Here is a 24365-nt window from a genome sequence, read left to right as displayed (position 1 = left end):
ATTATGAATGTTGTTTATGAGGATATGTCTTTTTGATAGTATGTTATATTTAATATTTACTTCATTTGTTATTTTAGTTGTTGTTTTTTACTTATTTGTAACATGTTTGAAATAAAAAAAAAATGCATATAATTTGAAATGGTTGTGTGTCATCCACTGATATTTATCAACGTGTAAAGACAAAAGCTAAGCATATCGTTTGTTGGTGTGTCACTTTAAATGTTGCAAGGTATTGTGGGATGGCGTTATCTCATTTCCTTTGGTAAAGGATGGTCCAGTGTTTCCTATGCTAAAGGAGATAAGAAAGGAAGCATCAAAGTACCTTTCCTAAGCATTTAGAGAATGCAAACAGCTCTTATCATGCTAAGATACTTTAGGTCAGCTCAATCAGGAACCTTCATAAGAGAACACACCTGTTACTCAGGTGTTTGTTATCAGAGGGAACAGCTCCGGCTCGGCTCTGTCAACACTGCAGACTTTTACTTGTTTATTCACAGCTTTTGTCTCAGCGACATGATGACGACCTGAGAGCTGCTGACTGGCAATCATACGAAGGAGATGATGTTCAAGATAAGAGAAAGCACCGCCTTCTGACCAATCAGAGCAAAGTAATGTCACACTAATAAGGAGGTGGTAAAGTCATAATCAGAAACACACAGACCCACTCTCATACAAACACACACACACACGGGGGTTGTTACAATGTTTTCAGCATAATATGCGCTGGTCTTCCTCTTACTAACAGAACAAACACGCTTCATTAATGCCATTGACATGAACTGAACTTTTAGTGACTTATCATAATGCAAATGCAAAAAAAATTTGCAAAGAAAAAAACTTTTTCTCGTTATTTGTTAGCAAGTTTCTCATTATATTTAGAATGTTTGTGATTATTTTGAGAAAGAAAGAAAGAGAAACTTTCAGAGCCAGTCAGATAACGAGCTGTTCATAGAACCAACAACATGGGGAGAAGTGGACGATGTGCTTTTTGTAATCCATTATTGAAGGGCCAGTCGGATTCTCTGAGCACCGCGGCCGTCCTTTCCTAAATCCTGATGAGTCCACCTCCCACCACTGCACCTCGTGACGTTGCCCCCCTCTGGAATTGCTCTTGTGAATTTTTGTGTTAATTGTCGGGTTGTTACACTACAGATGTTTAACGTTTGGTTAGATAATAATAGTAGTGGTTTCTGCTCAGTTTTCTGTCAAAACATACTCACCAGAAACATAACATGAAAGTCTCAAATATGGTTTTAATTATATTTTAATTACTGAAATGTTTCATTCCATATGGACGCGGTGAGGACATGTCTGTCCATATGGAACCAGAAGTTGCCGCCCGGGGTGCAAAATGAAGTCCAGGTTCAAGGTTTCAACACAGCTGGTAGATATTCAAGATCAGTCCTTCCTAATACCTGCAGGGTGTTAGATGTCAGAGGTCAGGGGTGGCCTGGCTCCTCAACCACAGCTCCAGGGCAAACTTGGTCCCGGTGCTGACCCGCTCCACGTCCGGGCCGCTGAATGGCACCCGATTGAGCAACACCTCCAGAGGCAGAGAGCAGTCAGTCAGAGTTCCACCTGTGGACACCTGGGACACACTGGAGACACAACAGGAGGTCAAAGGTCACTGTGAAACAGGCTCGCGAGGACTTAATTATTTGTGTTTCTAAAATGTCACCATGACACCTGTATGCTTGCTATCAGAAATTAGTTTTCATAATAGTACAATGGTCAATTATAGAAAGAAAGAAACATACACAAAGCTATAAAACATATAATGGCTGCTCTTTAAATATTTGATTTCCCAAATAATGTTTGATAAAAACAAAAAATATGTTAGAATTTTTTTTCTGAAGGTTTTTTTCGGTTGACAACAGAGGTATTTATGTTAATTATTTATATCCCCACTGCAAAAAAAGAAAACACAAAGCTTCTTCTCACCGCTAGATGGCGATGTAGTGTTACTAATAATTTTTTCAAGCAAAGACTCATACTGGTGTGATTGTAAGTACCAAAGGGTAAAATGTACATTCATGAAGTGCTTTAGAGGAGATTCAAAAATATGGCAATATAACCTTCAAATATTGCGATATTTTGTATCCAGCTGTAATACCTGACGCTGCTCTGCAGGTCGTCCAGTTGAAGCTTTAGTTCTCCGTCTCCATCGACAGCGGACACGATGGCTCTGACCAGCCGGCCGTCGGCCCACAGACAGGCACTGACCTCAGCAGGAGACGGTCTGAGAGAGCCCTGCAGGGTGGAGGCAACATGAAGTCGTACTCTGCTGGACATACTGAGGTCACATACGAGTGACAACGCACCTGTAGCTGCAGGTGAGAGAGGGGGCAGTGCAGCAGCATGTAGATAACTATGTGATGTCTCTGAGGAAGTCCTCTGGACAACATGGCGGGATAGACTGACTGGTGGACAGACAGAAGGACAGGAGACAGACGCATATATCAAAGCTGTACATCTTCTTTATCTGGCAGTTTAGTTACTTTACAGATTCATATTTTTACACAAAACTTTATAAAGTCTATAAAATCTGATGTTTATATATGAATGAAACTCCATTAATCTATTAACTAATTGACAGAAAATGCATGTGAAACTACATCCCTCACCTCCCAGAGTCCTAATATTTTTGGAGAAAGTCCCTCTGGTTCCAGTTTCAGTCCAGTTTCTTCCTTTAACTCCCGGAGGCCTGCATCCAGCATCTACATACACACAATTACAAGGTTTATTTTGGCGTGAAAAATACGTTTTAATTCGGTGAAGAAGAAGAAACACTGAGCAGAAGTCACATGACGTAATGATGATAAACAGATTGTTATTTACCGTCTCATCGAGCTCAATATGGCCGCCTAAAAAGATGCGAAGACACGAAACATGAGCGCTACTGCACTTCCAAGTTAAAGAGACAGACATCCTGCCTTCGGTTCCAAACACACTGCATTCTACATTTCCCACAATGCAACTGAACCGTTAACACACATCAGTGGTTGTCAGACCTGGAGGAACCCAGACATTGGGAAATATACGAAGCCCCTTTGACCGCCGTGTCAGCAACACTCTCTGATTGGCTGTCTGCAGGATGATAGCCACGCCCACATCTACTCCACGCTGCTGAACGTCTAATGAGATTGCAGCTGCTTCCTTGACGGACAGGTGTTTGATGGGACAGAAGGCCGGTCTCTAGGAGAGAAGAGGATGACAGGAATGTCATAAGATGACAAAATGAGGGGATAATATTAAATATAAAGGAGTAAAATTACAAAAAAGCAGTAAACATATTAAAGACAGAAGGGTAAAATAAAAAAAAATAAATATTAAAGGTGGAGGGGTAAAATAAGCTAAAGCAAATATACATACAAGGGTAAAAAATGTCTGTTCTTCAGGTGTACTGATACGTGTGTTGATGCTTCAGAAAGTGACCCTAAATGCCCCATACTTATAAACACAGTGGGGTAAATATAATACAAGTATAATATTACATTTTACAGGAGGTAAATATGTGTCTGACCTTCAGAGGTGTCCCTCGTCCTTTGTCTCCTCTGTAAAGGACAAACTGATTTTTCTCCAGCGAGCAGTTCACCTCCACTTCATCATCCCCACAGTCGCTGAAGTAACCTGTTACACTCTGGGAAGAGTAGAAGAAGAAAACGGAGTCCAGGAGGAACTTTTGTGTTCTGTTAAAGGAACAAGCTAACAGTTTAGGAAAAGTTCTTAAATGTGAGAAAGTAAATCAGTCTGAACTGACCTGAACAAACTGAGCTCGCTGCGGAGCGGCTCGGTCCTTACAAACATGAACCAGGACCCTCCTGACTTTATCCATGCTGGGGTTTATGCTTCTTCTGTCAAATACATATTAGATGTTGATGCAACTGCTGCCATACAATTATTTTAAAATCACATACACAAGAAAATGCCATTTTATTAAGCATGAAATAAAAAAATAAAAATATAACAAACAAAAAAATACAGACGCGTGAAAAAGCCCCCTGAAATCAATTAAAGCAGTCCTGGTAAAATAAAAACATATTGTTTATTTTATTTTACTATATTTACTAATTTATAGGTTTTTTTTCATCAATTCAGGATGTATTTCATAGCCACAATTATCTTTTCTCAGACATTTAGATTAATTAAATATTGACTTAAATGTCAGTCATACAAACAACAGTCAGGTTTTGTCATGTGACAAACATTTTTCTACTATTAATCGATTAATCGAAAATGAAAATAATAATGGCCTTCTGTCTTTGTTTTGTCTCTTAAACCGTGTTAAGGCAATGACAATAAATGCTCGTTAGCTAACATGTTGATGATTTTAATCATGTAGTTAATCAGTTCTGTGTCATACAGGATCAGTTAGCATGTTGCTAACACACTCACGTTCACATACTAAGCTAGCTTACAAAGAAAACGGGCAACATGTTCGACTGACCTGTCAACAAACACGTCAACATCAGCGAACATTAAATGCCGTTACATCGGTTCATTCAGCGGGAATAACACAGAAGCGTTTTCTACATTGACCTTTAATGTCTGCGTTTCCATTTAAATAGTTCCGAGAAACACAGAAGTAAGAGCAGAAACCTGCAGTCAGCGAAGAGACATCAGCTAGCGTTCTTTAGCTCGTTTTAACCGGATTCTACATCCGGTTAAGAACTTCAAAATAAAGCCTTCAGGAACAACGAGTGAGTGAAGTGCTTAAAAAACAACTCCAATCGTTAGTAAAAGTAGTAATAGTAGTAGTAGTAATACCACAGTGTAGAAATACTCATGCATTGAAAATATTACGTGAGTTAAAGTACAAAAGTATTCTTATCAAAATATACTTAAACTTCCAAAAGTACTCATCATATGGAATAATACATTATTGTATTATAATTATTGATGCATTAATGTCCCCATTACTGTAATGTTGCAGTGCAAGAAATGTTTCATACATATATATAGGCACACAACTTAGTTATGATATCATTATGTTCGGTCACTAAACAGTTAATGACTTCAGTCTTTGACTTAAAGGTAGATGATCACTATTAATGGTGAATCGTTTTCTGTTGATCAGCTAATCCATTCAAGAATGAGACAAACCAACGTGGGAAAATAAGTCAATGTATTGAATTTAAATTCAGACAGAAAAGAGACAAATACAAACACAAAAGCTTCACACAGTGCAAACATTGTCGCATTCAAAACGGATTGTTCTTGGTTTTTGGGAATATTTACAGATTTTCATAACAAACTGAGAATACCAGTTTTTTATTCCGATTGTTGTTCTAGTGTGGTTTCTTGTAAAGTGCATTATTATTATTACCTTTCAGATGAAAGCAGAACATCAAAGTGTACATAAATGTATTGTATCACTTCCCATTTTTCCCAATTTAATTAAAAATACATTCATATTAAATGACCACATGCACAAGGACACAAATTCACACGCCAGTTACTAAACAGTGTTGCTTCTTTGTCACCAAACTCCCTTCAAAAACGTGTCCGTTTAACTTTGTCTTGCTCGGGACAAACATTAGATAAGCTGTGAAAAGCTTTCGACAAGCCAGCCCTTTCTTTAAGTGTCTTCTGGTGAATTTGGCATTAAAATAAGACGTTTCAGTTTTCTATCTTAACAATCTGATTCCTGCTGTTTGATGAAATCTCCACGTCCTGACATCTGACTCTCTGTTGATGGCAGACTTGGAGAGACAGTTACTAGTCTTGGAATCAACCTTAATGTAGAATCTGACCCTGAATGCAGCGCAAAATGGCAAGAAAGAGAGAAAGATTTGTACGATTATAATCACAGGCAGAGTCACAGTATGATTAGCACTCTGCTTTGGTTTTCCCGTAGTAATACTAGTAGTATTACAAGTGGTATTCAGAGGCGTTGTCCTCTCCTCTCACGGAGAGTTTGGAGGTGATGTGGAGGTTTCGACTCCTTCACTGTCCAGCAGGGAGACGTCGCTGTCGAGCCCGGACGCTGCGTCGGGGAACAGAGCGCTGACATCATCGACCTCCACCTGGAAGCCAAAAAGTCTCTGATAAACTCTTCTATCATGTTTTTGACGGAATTTGAGACAACTTTTACGCCTCAGCGGTCACTTAAAAAAAATGGTAATTACATCATTTAAAAAGTGTGCTGGTCTTAAACTTTATGTTAACTGTTGTTTTTAACTACCTGTTAAAAATGAATAAAGTCATCTGCTCATGCATACAAAAGTCTCACCTTGACGGGGACGTAGCGGTCTCGGCGTCGGAGAGCTTTGCCTGAGAAAACACAGATGGTGATGGTGACACAAACCTGCAGGACCAGCAGAACCAGGAGGAGACCGAGGAGTCCGTAAACGCACACCTGCAACGTGCACAAACAACCAGGAGTCACGACATGCGGCTTCATAGAAGCATCAGACCAGATAACATCACACGGGGCGCCGTTTGTCTTTACACGAGGCAGACCTGTAGTCCTGAACTGAGGTGTACTGGACAGTCCGGACTAGAGACCCAGATCGGTCAGAGTGATGAACTCACATCAAGCAGACGTAACGTTTCGCTGCATTTCCTCCTGTCTTCATCCGTTGGCACGAACCCATCGGAGCTCCCGGTGTCACAGAGGCGACGAGAGGGGGCGTGGTCAGCCAGCAGCCAGCAGTTATAGGCCACACCCCCCAGGCCCAGCAGGATGCTGAACAGATTCCACATCAGACACGCACAGACCTGAACCCAGAGCAGACACTCAAACTGAGACTCTGCTCAATCAAACAATAATACATATACCACATTTAAAGAGAAACGTTATACACGTTCTATGCCTATTCATTTTTCACATATATTTCGATCGTGTTGTGAGATGAAGTTAAAACTCACCAGTCTGACTGAAGTCCGTCTCGCCGCCACCACAGCCAGATAGCCAGAGACCAAGAACTAAACGACAGCAGAGAGACACGTTTTATTATCCTAATTTCCGCGGATTTAAACCAGAGTTCTGACAAGATTATTTATCATCACTCGCTACGAGAGAGTAAAGTCTGCGTACGATGGCGCCAATGCAGAACGGAGCGTGGACGATCAGGGTCGGTGAGAAGGCGGCGGTCACACTGAAGACAATACACAGCAGGCCGATGAAGATCTGGACAACCTGAGAACACACACACACACACACGGCTCTATTACTACGCAGTATTACATCATCACTGTGGTGGAAGAAGGACTCACATCTTTAACTTAAGCAAACAAATCCTGCTGAATGCCTCATTTCAGAGTCTTACACTATGGTGCCTTCAATGTCCTGTAAATTTGTGCCACACGATATTATTTATTATCATGTGCAGCAATTCGGGGGCTCAAACGGTTAGTTTGGTTGGGGGATAATTTACAACTTTATATACCGAGAAGATATGAATGTGATTGTGAAATGTATATATATAATATAATATATAATATGAAATAAGAAGAAATAGTGACTCCTGCAGGACAATTCAGTAAACCATAATCCCATAAATAGAACAGAATAAGAATTGCAGAGTAGGCCGATCATTCCCAAACTATTATGAATATGTGATGCACATGAAAACGGTACATATCTGATAGAAATTCATCTGTTGTATTCATAATTCACACGTCTCACCCCGAGGCTCAGTGGCTCCCCCTTCAGGAAGGCTGCGGTCATGTCATCCATCTTGGAGCTGGGGAGAGTCTGTGTGGCAGGAGGCGTGGCCTCTGTGGGTGGGGGCGGGGCCTGATTTGCAGACTGCAACTGGATGCCACTTTCCGCCTTCGGGATGACCTGAGTGACGACCACCACTCCACCGAGCGTGGTGACAGATGTGGACGTCATGGTAGAGGTCAGAGGTCACTCGCTGTGTCCAGAACAAGACACAGAGGAGACAGGTCAACTTCAAGTCCCAGAGGGCACTGCTGTAAGAACCGTCCAATCGGAGGCCTTAATGAATTCAAACGTGAATCAAAATGAATAGATTGTGGATCATTCCGCAGCTTCTCGACTTATTGATTTACAATCAAGGATTTAAGTAAGGATTTAAACTTTGCAAAACAATATTTTACAAATTAAACATGATTAATGAGGAAAAAATTTAAACACACTTTCCAACATAATATAGAGTAGTTAAAATGTCTCTACCCCACCAGCTGTTACTTTACATGCTGCAACAAAGAATACAACTTTATATCAGAAGACTGTGAAGCTTCATCAACCAGAGATGGAAGACATATTTAATATTTTACTACAGTAAATGTACTAATACCTCAGTGTTGAAATGCTGTTACAAGGATTCAAAATTAGAATTAACGTACAAAAGTATCAAAATGTAGTCAAAGTAACAAAAGTAAACTAGTACTCATTGTGTAGTATATATGTCATATTATTGTATTAGAATTGTTTGAGCTGGTAAATGTGCAGCTCATTTTAATGACGTCATAATAATGAGCTGGCAAATGTGCAGCTCATTTTAATGACGTCATAATTACTCTAAATAAATGTAGTGGAGTAATAACATGTATGTAGTGGAGGATAATTTGAACATAGCAGAAAATGGAAATACTCAAGCATACCTCAATGCCTCAGTACTTTAGTTCAATCCAACCCCAATTATTCACCACATCCTGGTCAGGTCTGTCGAACACGTTTTACACCCAGCAGCGGTGCTTGTAATTAAAGCTGGTTTATATTATGTCGACCGAATTTACCTAAAAGCCTATTGAGACAGGAAACCTCTGAAAACGGCATCATACACGAGTCTAAATCACCTAGTAAGCGAAGATATCTTAAATTCACCACATTTTAAAGGGAGTCTGGTGTGGACTTCAATACCGCATAAACAGGAAGTGGTCATTTTTTGGAATTATTGTTGTTTTTTTACTTTAATATTACATGTTGGCTCATTGATAACACACACGTGTTATTAATTAAGATGTCACGTTCCCATCATTTGGTTATTATGAACAACAGGCAGATAAAACAGGCCGCTGTTAGCTAAACGTTCATGTAAACAGATATTAACGATACATCTGTAAATGCGCGAGGCGTAAAAGAGTAGCTTCGAATATTGTGAACACAAAGGCTGCTAAATACAAAAGTAAATGTTTTCTGGATATTATTACCTGAAGTTACGTCGTCGGTTCCACGCGGACACTCGGAAGCTTTCTAACGTGAACTTCGCTGAACTTCACTTGTGATTATTTCCAGGATCAGGATGGAACGATGCTGCCTTCAGGGGCTCATGGTAAACACGGAAATCTGGACGACCAGCCAAACAAGTTACTTTCGAGTGGAATAAAAAAGCAAAACTATCGCCTTCTGTTTATTCTTCTTTGTAAAAGTAGGACCTTACAGCACAAGCAGTTAATTAATTACTTTTGTTTAATTTTTATAAAATAGTAGAAATTCATAAACATTTTTGAAAAAAAGAGGTAGAAACCATATACTGTATACAGATATAAAACATGACTGTATATAAGTAGAAACTTATTAGCTTGTCATCAACTGTTGATGCCCTATTCAATCATCAAATGAAATTTTCCTGTTAAAATAATTCAAAATTGTATTGCAATTGTTATCTTCTACTCTTCCACTCTCCTGCGTCTCCTTTTCTCTGCCGCACTGGTAAATCAGCTGGTTATCAAAAAACTTGTACATAACTCTTCTTCCATTCTAGTTTTCCAGTTATTTAATACATTTAGAAAGATATACGATATATTTGAGGTGGCATGATGAGCATATTTGAATATTGGGGGGAATGGTTCCCCTTACTTTTAATGTTTTGCAGCAGTGAGAAGCTTCCATTTGTTTGTCAATAATTCATGTCTTTAATTCGTTTATTCTGCATACTGTACACATCTGTGGGTTTATTTCCGTTTAGACTCATAACCGGCTCTGACTGAGGTGAGTTTGTAAGTAATACAGCTAGATTCTGAGTAATCCGATAACCCGTGAAGGCAACATGTGAATCTCCACAGCGTCACTTCCAAGAACACACGTCTGAATCCAACGTCTGTTTATTCACGGAAAGTATGGAAGGCCATTAAAGCCACGGTGCTGTAAAGGACATCCTGTACGCCATTGTAATGAGTTAATATCTCATAATAATGAGTTAGCATTTTAAACTTCATCAAACTCGTTAATGTAAGCAAATGTATGGAGCAGTGATGTAAAGCAAGCAAGCTAAACTTTGATGTGATATCAATGTGATATAATATATATAGTATTAAATAGGCCTACATCTTGAAATAAATAAAGGTTGCAATAACTATATTAATTATACAGTTTATTTATTTCAAAAGCATATTTTTAAAGAGATTTAAATCTTGTTCAAATCTTTTTCATACATACTATTTTAAACAACACAGTTGACATGATAAATGAAAGAAGAGTTTTATTATCCATAAAAACTGAGGGTGCAAGAAAACACAGGTTTGTTGTTTCTTTATTACATTTCTTTGGTCAGTAGATGGCAGCATTTTCTTTCATATGAGGTCAGAAAAAATATTGAAAACTGCCATTTTTTTAAACACAAATAAAACAAAATGCACACTAAAATGATCATCATCAATAAAACACACATTGGATCAAAATTAGAATTACATTTACGGCCGTGATCATAAATGACGATGAATCCATTTAAAACAGCATTACCAATTTCGATTCTAAATAAACAAAACAATAAATATTCATCAGGGTCACATTTTATAGTTTTGAGACTCAAGAAGAAGACAGTTAAACATAAAAAAATAAAGGATGATTTAATTATTAAATCTAAACATGTCAAACTCTTTGACTAACAGCAGGTTTCACATCTCAGTTACATTCAGTGACAGACAGCGTTCACTCACTGAGTTTCACATTAACTCACATTAAAATATATCAATAAAAGACAGGACTCAATAGTCATCAGCCTTAATCCCTGATTTCAATAAACACATTCTTTAATAATAAACGTTTTCACAATAAAGTCATTCTTATATATTATATTGACCCTAACCCTGATGGCCAGCAGAGAGATCGCAGCTTCAATGACCTTCAGCATTGGCTTCATTTTTCAGAACTGGAAGTTTGCGATCAGATTAAAAAGTCTGAATCTGAAGGGGCGGGGCCAGAATGGTGGTAAGAGCACTCCACGTAATCTGATTGGTGTCCACAAAAAAACTTAAAATGACCACAAAGACTCACAAGAGACCTAAAAAAAGACACCAAATTAACAGAAAGCCGCAAAACGACAACAAAACAGGTTAAAAATGTATTAACGCTAAAGGACCATGAGTGTTCACGTCTCATATTCTGTCCACGACTGTTGGCTTTTTTACGGACAATTTATGGACAATTTACGGACATTATTTCATGTAACATTTTTTAAATTGTTTCTTTGTCTGTAATGTATTACACTGCATAAACAATGTAACTATTAATAATGTACAATGTGCAACAAATGTTCAAGAAAAACTGTGAACACTGAAGGTGTCGGCGTTCGTCGGCCAATCAACATTTTGGATGTTCTGATGGGTGAAAGTGAAAGTGTTTGTTGGCAGTAAACAACAAACTAACTAAGTAGGCTATGCCAGTTTCATCCACACTTTTTTATACTATAGTCAAATGACCACTGAAAACATTCAGTGTCCTATTCTATTGCTCTGGAAATATGACTTTAGGGACGATGTTTAGAGGATTTGATCAAACGAGACAAGCTCTTGCCGATGTTACTCCACCACCTTCAGTTCAGGACCAGCATCCTCTGGGCTGCTCAGAGAGGGAACACTCTCCAAGTACTGGTTTGTTTTGCTGCCATCCTCCGGACTGACCAGAGGACTCATTTTGAGGCCAGCTTTCCTTTGGCGCCACATGCTGAGGCCTCCGAGTATCAGGACACAAATGCAGGTTGCCAGTAGGAGGGCGACAACAACCAGCTCACTGTAGTAACTTCTTTCTTTAACGACAGGCTCATCGAGCGGCTCCATCCAGGACTCGCCGTCTCTTTTGGAGGTGGGGACGGAGTCCAAACCATTGTTGTTTTTCAATCCAGTATCTTCTTCATTGGAGTCGATCTCACCTTCAATATTTGTGGTGAATTTATCACCTTCCATCATCCAGTAGTCCTCTTTGTCTCTAGAGGGTTGCATCGTCAAGTACATTGGTTCCTCAGTTTCAATGTCCTCGTAGATCCCGTCTATGTTGTCGGTCATAGGGTATTTGGGGCTGATGGAGCGCGGAGAAGGAACTTGCCAGACGTTATAACTTGCAATGACCTCCTTGTACCCACCTTCCTCTGCCTCACATTGGTAGGTCCCGAATGTGTCTGCGGTGGCCACGAAGCTCAGGCCGCCGTCAGCTGACCGGATAAATCGTTTCTCTGGCAGGTTTTTGAATCGACGCGAGGTCCAGGTCAGAGTGGCCAGGTTTGAAGGTTTCAGACACTGAAGCCTCACTGCTTCATTCAAATCAACATTGACTTCTGTCAGACACAAAATATTAGAATTTAGAATAATAAGTGGGGATGGAGCTCATTTTTTTCTTAGCCATGCTAGCAGCTCACCATTTTGGTTATAATATCTCAAAACAACAGTTAAAAAAAAATGCATTGACATGCAAACTAATCACATGAAAAATATGTAGATTTAAAGGTCACATCTCCATAATACATTGCTTCACATTGTCTGATTTAATATTTTTCATTGAAAAATCTTTTACCTTTGACCTGGCTGCGCCTGGTTTCTCCCCGACATTGTTCTCCCACATTGCCGTCTTTCAGGTCTTGAGCCCTGAGGAGCAAACCACCCTTTCAGTCATTTCACAGGTTTAATACAAAGTATCATAAAGAAAAAAGCCAAATGCGTCAGTTTCCTTTATTATTATAATATAATATAGTATTACCCCCCACCCCACTCCAAAATATAAAGTAAAAAAGGTAACTTCCACATACATGTCGTTGGAAGTCCCGACCACACTGGTGCAGACACTACTGGTCCGATTCCATCCACAGAAAGGATCTCTGGCCAGAACACACTGGCTGCAGCTTGTGTAGATGGAGCACCTGGCCACAGGTACGGCGGTCACTCCCTCCGATGTCCCCACATAGAGTACTCCCTACAGGACCAGAAGACACTGACAAATGTACTCGGTACAACACTCATGGCAGTTCATGAAAGTGTCACGAAAATGCAATCTATTGGTTGTGTGTACAATCTATTGGTTGTTTGGCTCCCAGTGTACGATCTAAATCCTCCCCATTTTTGTGTCTATTTAAAGGGTTCTTTATCCCTTTGGTGCAATAATCTGTGAACAAAATATTGCCAATGACATTTCCCACAATGGCCCAATGCAACTACAGACACCTTATTTAAGGGATCGATGTCACAGTATAGACAGTGAAATATGATATCATCATCTCTCAGTGAGGTTTACCTTGGAGGAGGAGAGAACAATGCTTTTGACCCGCTGAGGTTGTGTGAAGACCTGAATCTCCTCAATGACCAACGCACCCTGATCCAGCAAAACCACTTTGTGGAGGAAACCAGACTCTGGACATAGAGAGAGAGAGAGATTATAAACATGCTTTAATACAGAATATAGATTCCCATGTGAAACATCAGTACCATTGAGTACAACAACTCACCTGAAAGGAGGAAAAGGACATTATACTGTTTGCCATTGGCTGCCTGTGTCCTCATCGCAGCCACGTTACTGTATCGCTGCCCCGAGGAGACAACGATCGGACTGCCTCTGATGCTGTCACTGGTCAGGAAACTCTTCTTCACCTGTGCTAATTCAGAATCCGTAGCGCTGTCCAGTCCACACTATCAGGAGGACGTGGAGGGAGAGTCACACAGTCACATGAGTTCAATCAATATTTTGAAAATAATTATTACTATATATTTATATATAAGCCTTAAGTTAATATTTTACTAATATGCATACTTTTATTTTAACTGACACGCCTGCAAATTATCCAGATATACGTTTTTAATCGTAACTTATTTCGGATCAGTTGGAACAACTAAACATTTTCAATTACTTTCAAAGGAAATGCATTTCCCCCCTGATTATGGTCGCGTTTAAAACATGTAATTATAAATTGAAAGAAAAAAAATAATGCAGTTTCATTGTATGGGAATGCAATTTTTAGAAGACCAGGCTGGAATGCGTGTTATGTAAAAACATTTGTATGCTGTGTGTTATGTTGGTTACCTGAAGCTAAATGTGACCACCAGGGGGCAGTACAACTGCAAAACCACATCCCTGTGTCAGTTTAGTTGAAAGATTAAGTCCCTGACAAAAACTTCCTGACCGGCTCGAACAAAATGTTTTATCATCAGTTATAATGTTCTAGATTATACATATTTTAGAGCTACCATTTTATTGTTTGAAACAGAAAATAATCAAATTTTAATTTCTCTTTATCATGCAGAAGATCGTATTTTATCAGAGTTACAGTATTATTAAATAACTTGCTTTTTAAGATCAAGGATTCATCTGTATGAAAAACGGATACTCACTGCGTCAGTGGACATATTATTAAAATGTACTATTCACTACTGTGGAGCCGTTTGTTTGTTTTGTTTCACTGTTTGTCCATTGAAAGTTTTTTGTAGATACTTGTTTTTAAACTTCATAATAAAACAACAACAGGGCTTATGACTTCACTGATTGTAAACTTTTACCGCTGCAGTATTTGACTCTTACCTTTCCCAGGTAGGAGTGTTTCTCCTGCACTGGAGTCCACTCGCTGGTCTCCATCTTGAAGGTCCTGTAGTTCCCAGCGAACACGGCCCTGATGTCCTGCAGCTTAAAGACGCACACAGCAGATTCTGGACCGGAGGACCTGAACAAGATCAGTGATTTGAGGATCACTCTCTCTGAACTGTTTTACCTCCAACATAGGGACTAGTTATTACCTCCCATAAGGAGGTTCATTTTCTGTTTAGTTTGTCTGTTTGGGATTACAGAAAAACTACTGGTACAATGTTGATGGCATCTACTGGTGGTAATCGGAGAACTCAGGGCTCAAACCCACAAAATGTGACAGTGGATCCAACAGTTTCCAGGATCAACATCTAAGATTTCTCTCCAGAAGAGCACAGTCCAAGAAACAGCTACTGTACAGAACCCTCAGGTTCCCAGAGCTCTGATAGAGGACCTGCACAGTATAGTACACCCACCACTGAGAGGTGAAGACAGCATAGAACAAAGTGTTGGAGGTGTTGTTGCCCTCTAGTGGCTGGAGGGTGAACACATCCTGGAGAACGTTGAAGGGAAGCCGTTTAGGGAACCGACAGAGCAGAGGGGCTTTGGCAAAGGACGTCCACTTATTCTGCAGAGTCCTCTGTCCACCAACGTCGTCCTGTGGACGCAGAGACAACAACGTGTATTATTTAGCTCTTGCATTTGTCCTCCATGTACAAAACCAAATAGCATCAAAACTTTAAACATTTGTGTATGATCATATTATCTGTGTTTAAGGTCACCTTGCAGACTTGGGCCACTCGGGCGATTTGCAGATCGTCCACGAAGTTGAACTCTTTCCCAACTTCGCTAAAGAAGAAGTAGAGTTTCCTCTGTGACGGGTCTGAAGACGAGCTGACAAATGTTGGCTCTGAAATACAGGAAGTGATGACAGATGGGGGGAACTGAAGGTCATGCCATGAGGTATGAATTCAGGGGGAAAAGCTCTGAGAGCTGATGAAGAAGCTACGTGGAGATAGAAGAATCATTTAAAGGAGGATATTGCTCCTTATTTATTGAATCTCCTTTATAAAATAATCACACCATCTGGGAATAGTCAGTTCATAGGAAGATGGAGTAAAACAGAAGCGAGAGGCACATTGAGACATTTCTTTTAAGACAAGGAGGAAGTGAATCATTGTGGACAGAAAATAGGAACAACGGTCTGTCGCTTCTGAAGCCTCAACCCAGTGTAGTTTGGTTGAAAGTATGTGAGTTGATGTATCTTTACCCTTTAAAAAGAACTCATGGCACCACTCAGGCATTTCCTCTGCAGTGATCCAGATAATAATAATAGATGGTTAAATATTAATAAAGTAAACATGTTGCCCTATCTCACTTCGATTTTTTTCCTGTATTCATTAAAGACTACGATCTTCCTCTAACATTCTCACAGAGCTAAGAGTCCAAACCACACATTATAGAACAGACATTCAACTGTTGTCGGGGTCATGTACAAAGAAAATGGGGATTGTTGTTAGTTGTTATGGTGACACACTAGTGTATTGTCACAGCTCAATAGGAAGAGACGCAGGCGGATGTCTAGCTAATTAGCTAGGTGAACCTTTAGTCTGGGAATTGGACCACCAACCCTGCCAATGTCGATGCCTTGGTTTATATTTCAAGCTGCCAATTCAGACAAGGGATTTTCTTCTTCCCCTTTGTGACTCACCACAACACTGTTTATTCCTGCTTATTCAACAGTTCAAAAACACAAAGGGATTCTGGGAAAGTCAAAAAACAGAAAAGGCTGTTTTTCCCTGGAGATAATATGATGACTGAAATGACCAGCTAGTGTCCTGCAGACTCACTAATGAAATCATCGTCACTCACCTTCCAGCAAACTGATGGACGTATCCTGGCTGACATCTTGGCGGCCATCTTTGCTGAAGTGTCGAGAAATCTGTGGTTTGACTCCTCTGAAGTCGGTCGTTGTGGCGGTGAACAGCTCGCCGTCTGCACGCCAGTAAACAGAACAGCTGATGTTGACAACTCCAGTTTAGTATAGGAACTGAAGTTTTCATTTGATTCAACAAAGCATCCATTGTTAGTTCAGTGTTTTGGTCATAAATACACTTCCGTCATGAGACCAGAGGGCTGACTGACCGATGGTGATGGAGGTGTGCTTCTGGACGGGGCTGAACGGACAGTGAACTTTAGCTTTATCATGGCCGTGTTTGTCCATCGAGAAGCTTTCTGTGTCCTGAGGGAGACGAAACAACAAACATAGCTCAGTTGATTACAACCTGACTGTCATACTTTCATCCATCAGGTGTTAATTAGTATAGAGTGTATAGTATGCAGTAGAATATAGAGTATATAGTATGCAGTACAGTAGTTTAGTTGAGTGTATAGTATGCAGTAGCATATATTGTCGAGTATATAGTATGCAGTACAGTGGTTTAGTAGAGTGTATAGTATGCAGTAGGCTAGAGTAGTTTAGTAGAGTGTATAGTATGCAGTAGGCTAGAGTAGTTTAGTAGAGTGTATAGTATGCAGTAGAATATATACTGTTGAGTATATAGTATGCAGTAGAGTATATAGTATGAAGTAGAGTAGTTTAGTAGAGTGTATAGTATGCAGTAGAATATATGCTGTAGAGTATATAGTATGCAGTACAGTTGTTTAGTAGAGTGTATAGTATGCAGTAACATATACTGTTGAGTATATAGTATGCAGTAGAATATTTATTCTAGAGTATGCAGTACAGTAGTTTAGAAGAGTGTATAGTATGCAGTAGAATATATATTCAAGAGTATATAGTATGAAGTAGAGTAGGTTAGTAGAGTGTATAGTATGCAGTAGAATATATGCTGTAGAGTATATAGTATGCAGTACAGTAGTTTAGTAGAGTGTATAGTATGCAGTAGAATATATAGGCTACTGTAGAGTATATAGTATGCAGTACAGTACTTTAGTAGAGCCTTAGTATGCAGTAGAATACTGTAGAGTATATAGTATACAGTCCAGAACATAGAGTATACAGTTTACTACATAGTTTCGAGCAGGCCAATTCAACTAGCCAGCGGGCCAACTCTAAATCTACTCTGTTCATTGACCAACCGGAATGAAACCTGATACTTTGGGAGTTTCTGTGTTGACGTACGATGAAGGCATCACGGGGGCTGTAGGCGAAGCTGCCGCACACAAACAGATGGGAGGAGTTCATCGGATGCAGGACGCTCACAAAATTTGGACAGTCGACCTGAAGAAAGAGAGACGGACAGATGGACGGACAGATAGACAGGCAGACAGACAGTCAGTTTGTTTGTTTGTCGCTACTTGTGTCTTTTCACTCATTCATTCACATGTGCCTTAAGTACCGTTGCATTCTTCCCTTTACTTTCACATTTGCGTATTTCCTCATCGGACGGACGCCACTCCACCTGGACAATAGACAGACAGATGGAGGACTTTATGTATAAAGAACTCAGGCCACTTATACATCAGAGCATCATGGGAGTTTAAGTAGCCCGACTGTAGCTCACCTTCCTATTCAGGCTGATAACGTCGCTCTGACTGACGTCCAATGAGAGGACGGTGTCACGCGCCCCTACGTACAGAGTGTAGCCATCGTCGCTTAGCAACAGATTGGTCGTGTTGTGGACGTCGGGCAGACTGAAGCGGACCAGAGGTCTGATTTTAGAGTCTGGACACAAAAAAAACAGTCACAAAACTGCAGTGAGGCAACGCTTTTCAGACTAACTGTTGGACAATAAGACTCAAAGAACAGTTGTGAGCAGTCTCAGGAGCCCCCAGCCTTCCCAGCATGCACCATGTCTGAAACCAGGAGGTTATTAATGTTGTCTCATGTTTAATGTTGGGTCTAAACAGACATCTGATTTTAAGTGCAAACAGACTATATAACAGGAGGTGAGAGAAAAGAACAATACAAAATAGCAACAACACCACACGCTGCTTCAGTTGTCAGCCGACCCACATAGAGACTTCCTGTTTCTGAGGCCGACTAAGTGGGTTCAGGTTTGGAGAGGATGTGGTTCACATCTTCAGGGAACTACCGAGCTGATACAAGAATACAAGCCGATACATAAGACGACTCGCAGCTTCACACGAGGGCTGTTTCTGGATGTGAGACTTTCACACTTTGTCATTGCGACACATTTATCTGTTCTCTATTTTGCACGACTTTGCATACTTTTGTCCAAAGTGTCTACAAATGAGGGTCAATCCAGCTTCAGAGGATCCTGGGAAAGTCCAACCAAAATAAAAAAATAGGTCAAAGGTTATTCCTGTTGAACTAATAAAATCACTTGCTGGGGCATTTGTTTCATCATATATGGAAATTAAAATCACCAACCATAATCACAGCAGCAGTATGATGTTTGGTTTTGGTGGATGGTAAATGACAATGCAACATAGTCAGACTCAAAGCTAGCACGGCCGCCATGACTTAGACTAGAGAGTTAAAACAGATCAAATATGACTATGTTCTTCTTCAGCAGCTTTAAGGTAGGAAAAGGAAATAAAATGACATTGTTTATTAGAAACCTGACCTAATATTTAACAGGCCAAAGTTGATGAAGTGGTATTTAACGTCAGGAATGTTCAGTGGCAGAGTTTTAAATGTTCACCCAGAAATTAATATTGCATTGTATGTTTCTACAAACCATGATGGACATGTTGAATGTTTCTGAACCACAAACGAGTTTCACATAAGCCTTGTATCTCGCTGACAGAAACGCACAACGCAACATGGTTAACGTGAAACGATCGGTTGGGATGAAGCAACTAGAGATTTTGTATTCAGATAATTATGTCGTAACTTAACTTGTGTAAATGAATAACAGCTGTCCTTAGTAGAGACTTTCTTACCGATCTGTTCTCACTGCCACATCCAGTAATGAAAAGTGCTGGTTGAAGACCAGACCTGTTCATTTGGCTTTTGCACTTTAATCTGCAACTGCTGCACAATGATATCTAAATAAGGTTCTAACAGGTGACCAGAGTATAAAGAGTTTGAAGTTTATTTATGGATAACCCCTTGAGATGAACAGTCATCTCGTTTTCAAGGGGGTCCAACATACAATAATACAAGACAAGACATTGTTACAGCAACAGACATAACATACATAAATACATAGAAACATAGAGGCTCTCATCAACCCACCTATCCAGACACCAATCCCAAAACCCCTCCATCCCCACCTGCTGCAATTATAACAATTGCCAATTGACTTGACATATACAACCACACAACACACACCAATGCAGACGATCAACACTACTGCATGACAAATCTTTTCATGGCATTGTGACACAATATAATACAAGACTGTTGCACTATGCAACACAATAACACAAAAGTACAATGGCCATGCATACACAATAGCCATGTCAGATAATCACACACATATGATAGGAGGAGCTCGAAGATTCTAACACTAGTAGCAGGTACATGGTTCCACAAGGAAGGGCAAAAGTGTATTTTTAAATAGACGAAATGAGCTAATAGTTCTTATGGAACTAGGCAGGGTGTTCCAGTCAGAAGGAGCTTTAAATTTAAATGAACGTCTCCCAATTTCTTTGTTGGTTCTTGGGATAAAGAAAAAAGGTTGCTGAATATGTCTTAGTGGGTATGAGGGTGTGTATGGTAACAGGGATTGTTTTAAATAAGAAGGGTAGTTGAAATGGATGCATTTAAAGATGAACTGGAACCAGTGGTAGCATCTTCGAGCATGGGGGGATAACCAGTTTAGTGTTTGGTACATAGAACAGTGGTGAGTTAGATATGGACACCTTAAAATAAATCTGAAAAGACTATTATAAATTACATTGAGGGATTTAAGATGTACCTCAAATGTATTCTGATATACAATATCAGCATAATCCAATACAGGAAGTAATAGTTGAGAAACAATTATTTTTCTCATCTGAAAGGTGAAACAGTTTATATGACGGTAAAGAATAGCAAGATTACAGCTGAGTTTTTTAGAAATCGTCTCAATATGCTGCTTAAATGAAAGAGTTGGGTCGAGCCAAACACCAAGATATTTAAAGCTCACTACTTGTTTCAGTGGTGATTCTTCATTAAATGATAAAGTCAGATCAGCAGAGTTACCAAGGCCTTGTCTGGTACCAAATAACATACTGCATGATTTATTTTTATTTAAAATTAGTTTGTTACATACAAGCCATTTCTGAACAAGGGTAAGGTGTGATTGAAGGGATCTTTCAATATCTGACTTATCGGTACTAGATGTATATAGCACTGCGTCATCGGCATATAATTGAGTTGAATGGTTGAAAGGGAGGTGTGTAAACGTGGGTATCGTAAGGAAAGGCCTGATGAAAGCATGTAACTGTAAAAGAGAAGAGGACTGAGGATTTGGGCTTGAAGAACTTGAGGAACATGGAACAAACTTCATGTTGCTCAGGTGATGGAAAAAAAACTGAAAGGAACATCCAAACCTATCGACTGGTCTCACCCGAGTTGGTCTCACTTTGTGTAGTTGGAGTCACTTCTCTTTACCAGTCTCACCGCAGTCATAATTCAAGTCTGCTACCATGGTAACACTGACTAAGACTGGTTGGTGTGGGACGTTTCTCTGTTTCTGTCACTGAGTGGCAGCGGTTTGTCAAAATGTTGATTCTCACAATGAATTCAGTTCATGGAAAAGTTTTCCAGTGAGAGAAGCCTAAAACAATAGATAATCAACTAATAAATGGTTATATATTATTATATATTAAACTATAATCAGTATATAAAGTCGTTAAAATGAGCTCCACCTTTTTTCGAGCTGCAGCATTTAAGTGATGAACACATATATGCATCAATAATGATATACAATAATATAACAAACATAATTCTGCATAATGATTTTTGGTAGTTTGAGTATATTTTTTGACACATTTTGAATGCAGGACATTTAGTTATGACAGACCCTGAGGTATTAGTACGTTAACTACAGTAAATGATGTCAGTACTCCTTCCACAACTTCCAGAACTTTTTGCAACTTGTGAGCTGGATTGAACCGAACTGTCACGACCTTCAGTGTTGTGTGTTTAGGCTGATTCCATCTGGAAACAGGTTTACTGACAAGAACACATTTGATAATTGATCATCTTAATAATTAAGGATGGACTCACAGGCAATCCGTACACTGTGCCCAAGCACGTTTGACCCCCAAAGTCCAGTTTGTTTGACTCGTGTCTGAGGGTTGGTGGGTGGTGTTATCAACCAGGGGGCCAGGGCATAATCTCCATCTCATAAAAATAAACGTCATTATCGGAATAGAGAATAGAGCCCAGTGCCCACCGTTACTGGAATTTTGGAATGAATGACTCAAATATGCATATATGAGTCATGCAGAAGCATCTCCTTGTTCAAGGCACAAACCCACAGAAAGGTTTAGTAATATATAGCAATTAATGTGTAGGTGTAGCATTTTTTTATTTTATTTTATAAGGCCATAATGCTTTGGAATATAATGAAAATAATAATTGAACAAGATGATAAATGATACAAACATTATTGTAATCTAAATCCTATAGTATTATACAAACAGTAGAATTGAAGAAAACACAATAACCAATCATTTTGCACACACGTCGGCACTTAAATGTGCAAAAGTATCTTCGGAGTAAAACACATAAGAAAGCATTGGCAAATGCCAGAAAGTTAAAGTGGGATTTAAGAACAAAATTATTTTTAACAACAAAATTATTTGAAAAAACGGTTGGTGAATGAGGCCCATTGAATAAAAATGCTCGCTCTGTCAGGACCTGTCAGACCCCTCAGACCCCTTCAGCTCTGATAGACCACCAAGACCTCAGCCTGCAGGACCAGAGGGTCACACACACACACACACACACACACAGTCTCTGAGTGTGAAACAGGAAATGTGTGGCATCACATCAGAGCTGTTGCTTCAGCAGTGAATGACGTTCATGTCAATTCTCACCTTTACAACATACAGAAACCAATTTCCTTCTTTTCGGGTATTTGGCTACAGTATAGCCTCTGTTTCCTGTATTTAGGCTAAGCTAAGCTAGCTGTTTCCCTCTGCTTCAAGTCTTTATGCTAAGCTAAGCTAGCTGTTTCCCTCTGCTTCCAGTCTTTATGCTAAGCTAAGCTAAGCTAGCTGTTTCCCTCTGCTTCCAGTCTTTATGCCAAGCTAAGCTAGCCGTTTCCCTCTGCTTCCAGTCTTTATGCTAAGCTAAGCTAGCCGTTTCCCTCTGCTTCCAGTCTTTATGCTAAGCTAAGCTAACATGGTGCTGTACAAACAGTGGAATCAGTGCGAAGGTCAAACTCTCAGAGAGGAAGAGAAGAAGATTTCACAAGATGTCAAACAAGAAACGCCCCTGAAGTCGACACGGTTGATATTGAGACAGACAACATGATTCATCGGAATCCTGCTCCAGGCACATTCATATTTCACATCAACATCAGGATGACGAGGTGACCGTGTGACCAAACTCTGTGCTGCAACATTGACTCACATACTCACTACAGAGGAGCTCAACAATGTTAAAATACTGAATAATTAGGTATCTAGTTTGTCATATTTAATGTTAACATACAACAATACAGGACATAACATACATCTTCATTAAGGATAAATAAATTATACATATAAATATATACAGATAAATATGATAGAATATTTGTGGGACTTACTGAGGAGGAAGGAGGTTCGTGGTGGAAGCAGCGAGCCGACGGAGCTCAGCAGCCCAAGGAGGAGGAGAACCGATGGAGCCATGATGGAGGAGAAGCTCACGGAGGGATGAGGATGAAGATTGTGTTCCAACTTGCTGTTGATGCTATAGATCTAGTCGCACCGGCGAGTGCGAGTGTGTGACTAAACACTCAGAAAGACTCACCACAGAAAACTTAGTGTGGTCTGAGGTCGGAGGTGGAGGAGGAGGGGGAGGCGGAAGAGGGCTGAAAGCCACTCTCACATCGCCACCATTCTGCAGCTTAATGTTACATTAAGTAAGTTTAATCTGATTCCAGGATGTTTGGTTTCTCGTTTTCTACTAATTTCACATCCTCCATCACCCTGCGCTCATGTTTCATTTGTGGATCTGAGAGCAGGCGCTGACGGGAGGAAGTTTCTTTAAGATGGCAGTCAAGTGTTTCCGACACAGTAAAGACACGATGTTCATTCTTCATCTCTTTCTAATCAATTAACTATTGTCATTTCCAGCTCTATATTTTATTATTTGTATCATCTGTCCTCATTTGTCTTATACTAGCACTTCATGCAGACCCTCAGTTCAGCCTGTCTGAAACGCTTCATTTGGTATCCTGTCCCTTTAAGGCCCCCTCCTTAAAAGCCCACGTTCTTCTGATTGGCCAGATCCATGGCCAGGGGGCAGCAACCAATTCATGAAAAGTGAAGATTTCTATAAAAAAAAAATGTTTTCCCTGTAACCCGTCATGTTTGGTGTGAGGGCCCTATAACAATGTAATATAGCACCATAATGTAACAATGTAATTTAGCAACATAATATAGTAACATAACGTAACAATATAATGTAGCAATATAATATAACGTAATGTAACAATTTAACGTACAAAGTTACATAATATAGCAACACAATGTCACAATGTACGTTACTAAGGTAATATTGCTAGGTTATGTGACATTGTAAGTATGTAATACAGCAATG

The 24365-nt window shown here is 39.7% G+C and overlaps 3 protein-coding genes across 8 annotated transcripts; all 3 read right to left on the bottom strand.

The window, feature by feature from the left end:
* Positions 1 to 1246: 1246 nt before the first annotated feature.
* nudt17 (nudix (nucleoside diphosphate linked moiety X)-type motif 17) lies at positions 1247 to 4661 on the bottom strand. Of its 5 annotated transcripts, none has more exons than XM_084026539.1 (9): positions 4600 to 4661; positions 3761 to 3854; positions 3524 to 3640; positions 3012 to 3195; positions 2839 to 2864; positions 2625 to 2717; positions 2322 to 2420; positions 2114 to 2250; positions 1247 to 1598 (listed from the first exon to the last, which is right to left on the bottom strand). In XM_084026539.1, the coding sequence occupies exons 2-9, from the start codon at positions 3833 to 3835 to the stop codon at positions 1433 to 1435; spliced, it is 897 nt and encodes a 298-aa protein (XP_083882665.1). In that variant the 5' UTR covers positions 3836 to 3854; positions 4600 to 4661; the 3' UTR covers positions 1247 to 1432. The 5 variants fall into 5 exon arrangements, with proteins under 5 accessions (XP_083882665.1, XP_083882664.1, XP_083882666.1 ...); XM_084026538.1 differs by having other exon boundaries at positions 4448 to 4657; XM_084026540.1 differs by having other exon boundaries at positions 4540 to 4653.
* A 442-nt stretch (positions 4662 to 5103) lies between these two features.
* Positions 5104 to 9245, bottom strand: LOC311024465 (membrane-spanning 4-domains subfamily A member 4A-like). Of its 2 annotated transcripts, none has more exons than XM_084026880.1 (7): positions 9124 to 9245; positions 7631 to 7862; positions 7040 to 7141; positions 6871 to 6927; positions 6535 to 6720; positions 6233 to 6358; positions 5104 to 6026 (listed from the first exon to the last, which is right to left on the bottom strand). In XM_084026880.1, exons 2-7 carry the CDS (start codon positions 7838 to 7840, stop codon positions 5907 to 5909), a joined length of 801 nt encoding a protein of 266 aa, XP_083883006.1. In that variant the 5' UTR covers positions 7841 to 7862; positions 9124 to 9245; the 3' UTR covers positions 5104 to 5906. The 2 variants fall into 2 exon arrangements, with proteins under 2 accessions (XP_083883006.1, XP_083883007.1); XM_084026881.1 differs by having other exon boundaries at positions 7631 to 7920; positions 9124 to 9225.
* A 1132-nt stretch (positions 9246 to 10377) lies between these two features.
* LOC311023972 (semaphorin-4A-like) lies at positions 10378 to 23670 on the bottom strand. Its single transcript, XM_084026112.1, has 14 exons — positions 23371 to 23670; positions 18220 to 18380; positions 18055 to 18117; positions 17838 to 17936; positions 16838 to 16934; positions 16565 to 16687; positions 15475 to 15602; positions 15169 to 15350; positions 14693 to 14831; positions 13626 to 13806; positions 13415 to 13530; positions 12933 to 13096; positions 12701 to 12771; positions 10378 to 12464 (listed from the first exon to the last, which is right to left on the bottom strand). The coding sequence occupies exons 1-14, from the start codon at positions 23450 to 23452 to the stop codon at positions 11713 to 11715; spliced, it is 2358 nt and encodes a 785-aa protein (XP_083882238.1). The 5' UTR covers positions 23453 to 23670; the 3' UTR covers positions 10378 to 11712.
* Between the last annotated feature and the right edge of the window lie 695 nt (positions 23671 to 24365).

Source organism: Eutrigla gurnardus, assembly GCF_963514095.1.
Source record: "Eutrigla gurnardus genome assembly, chromosome: 14".
In the NCBI taxonomy this organism is placed as follows: Eukaryota; Metazoa; Chordata; class Actinopteri; order Perciformes; family Triglidae; genus Eutrigla; species Eutrigla gurnardus.
Note: the sequence above shows the minus strand (reverse complement) of the source record. Positions and strands in the feature narration are given on the sequence as shown.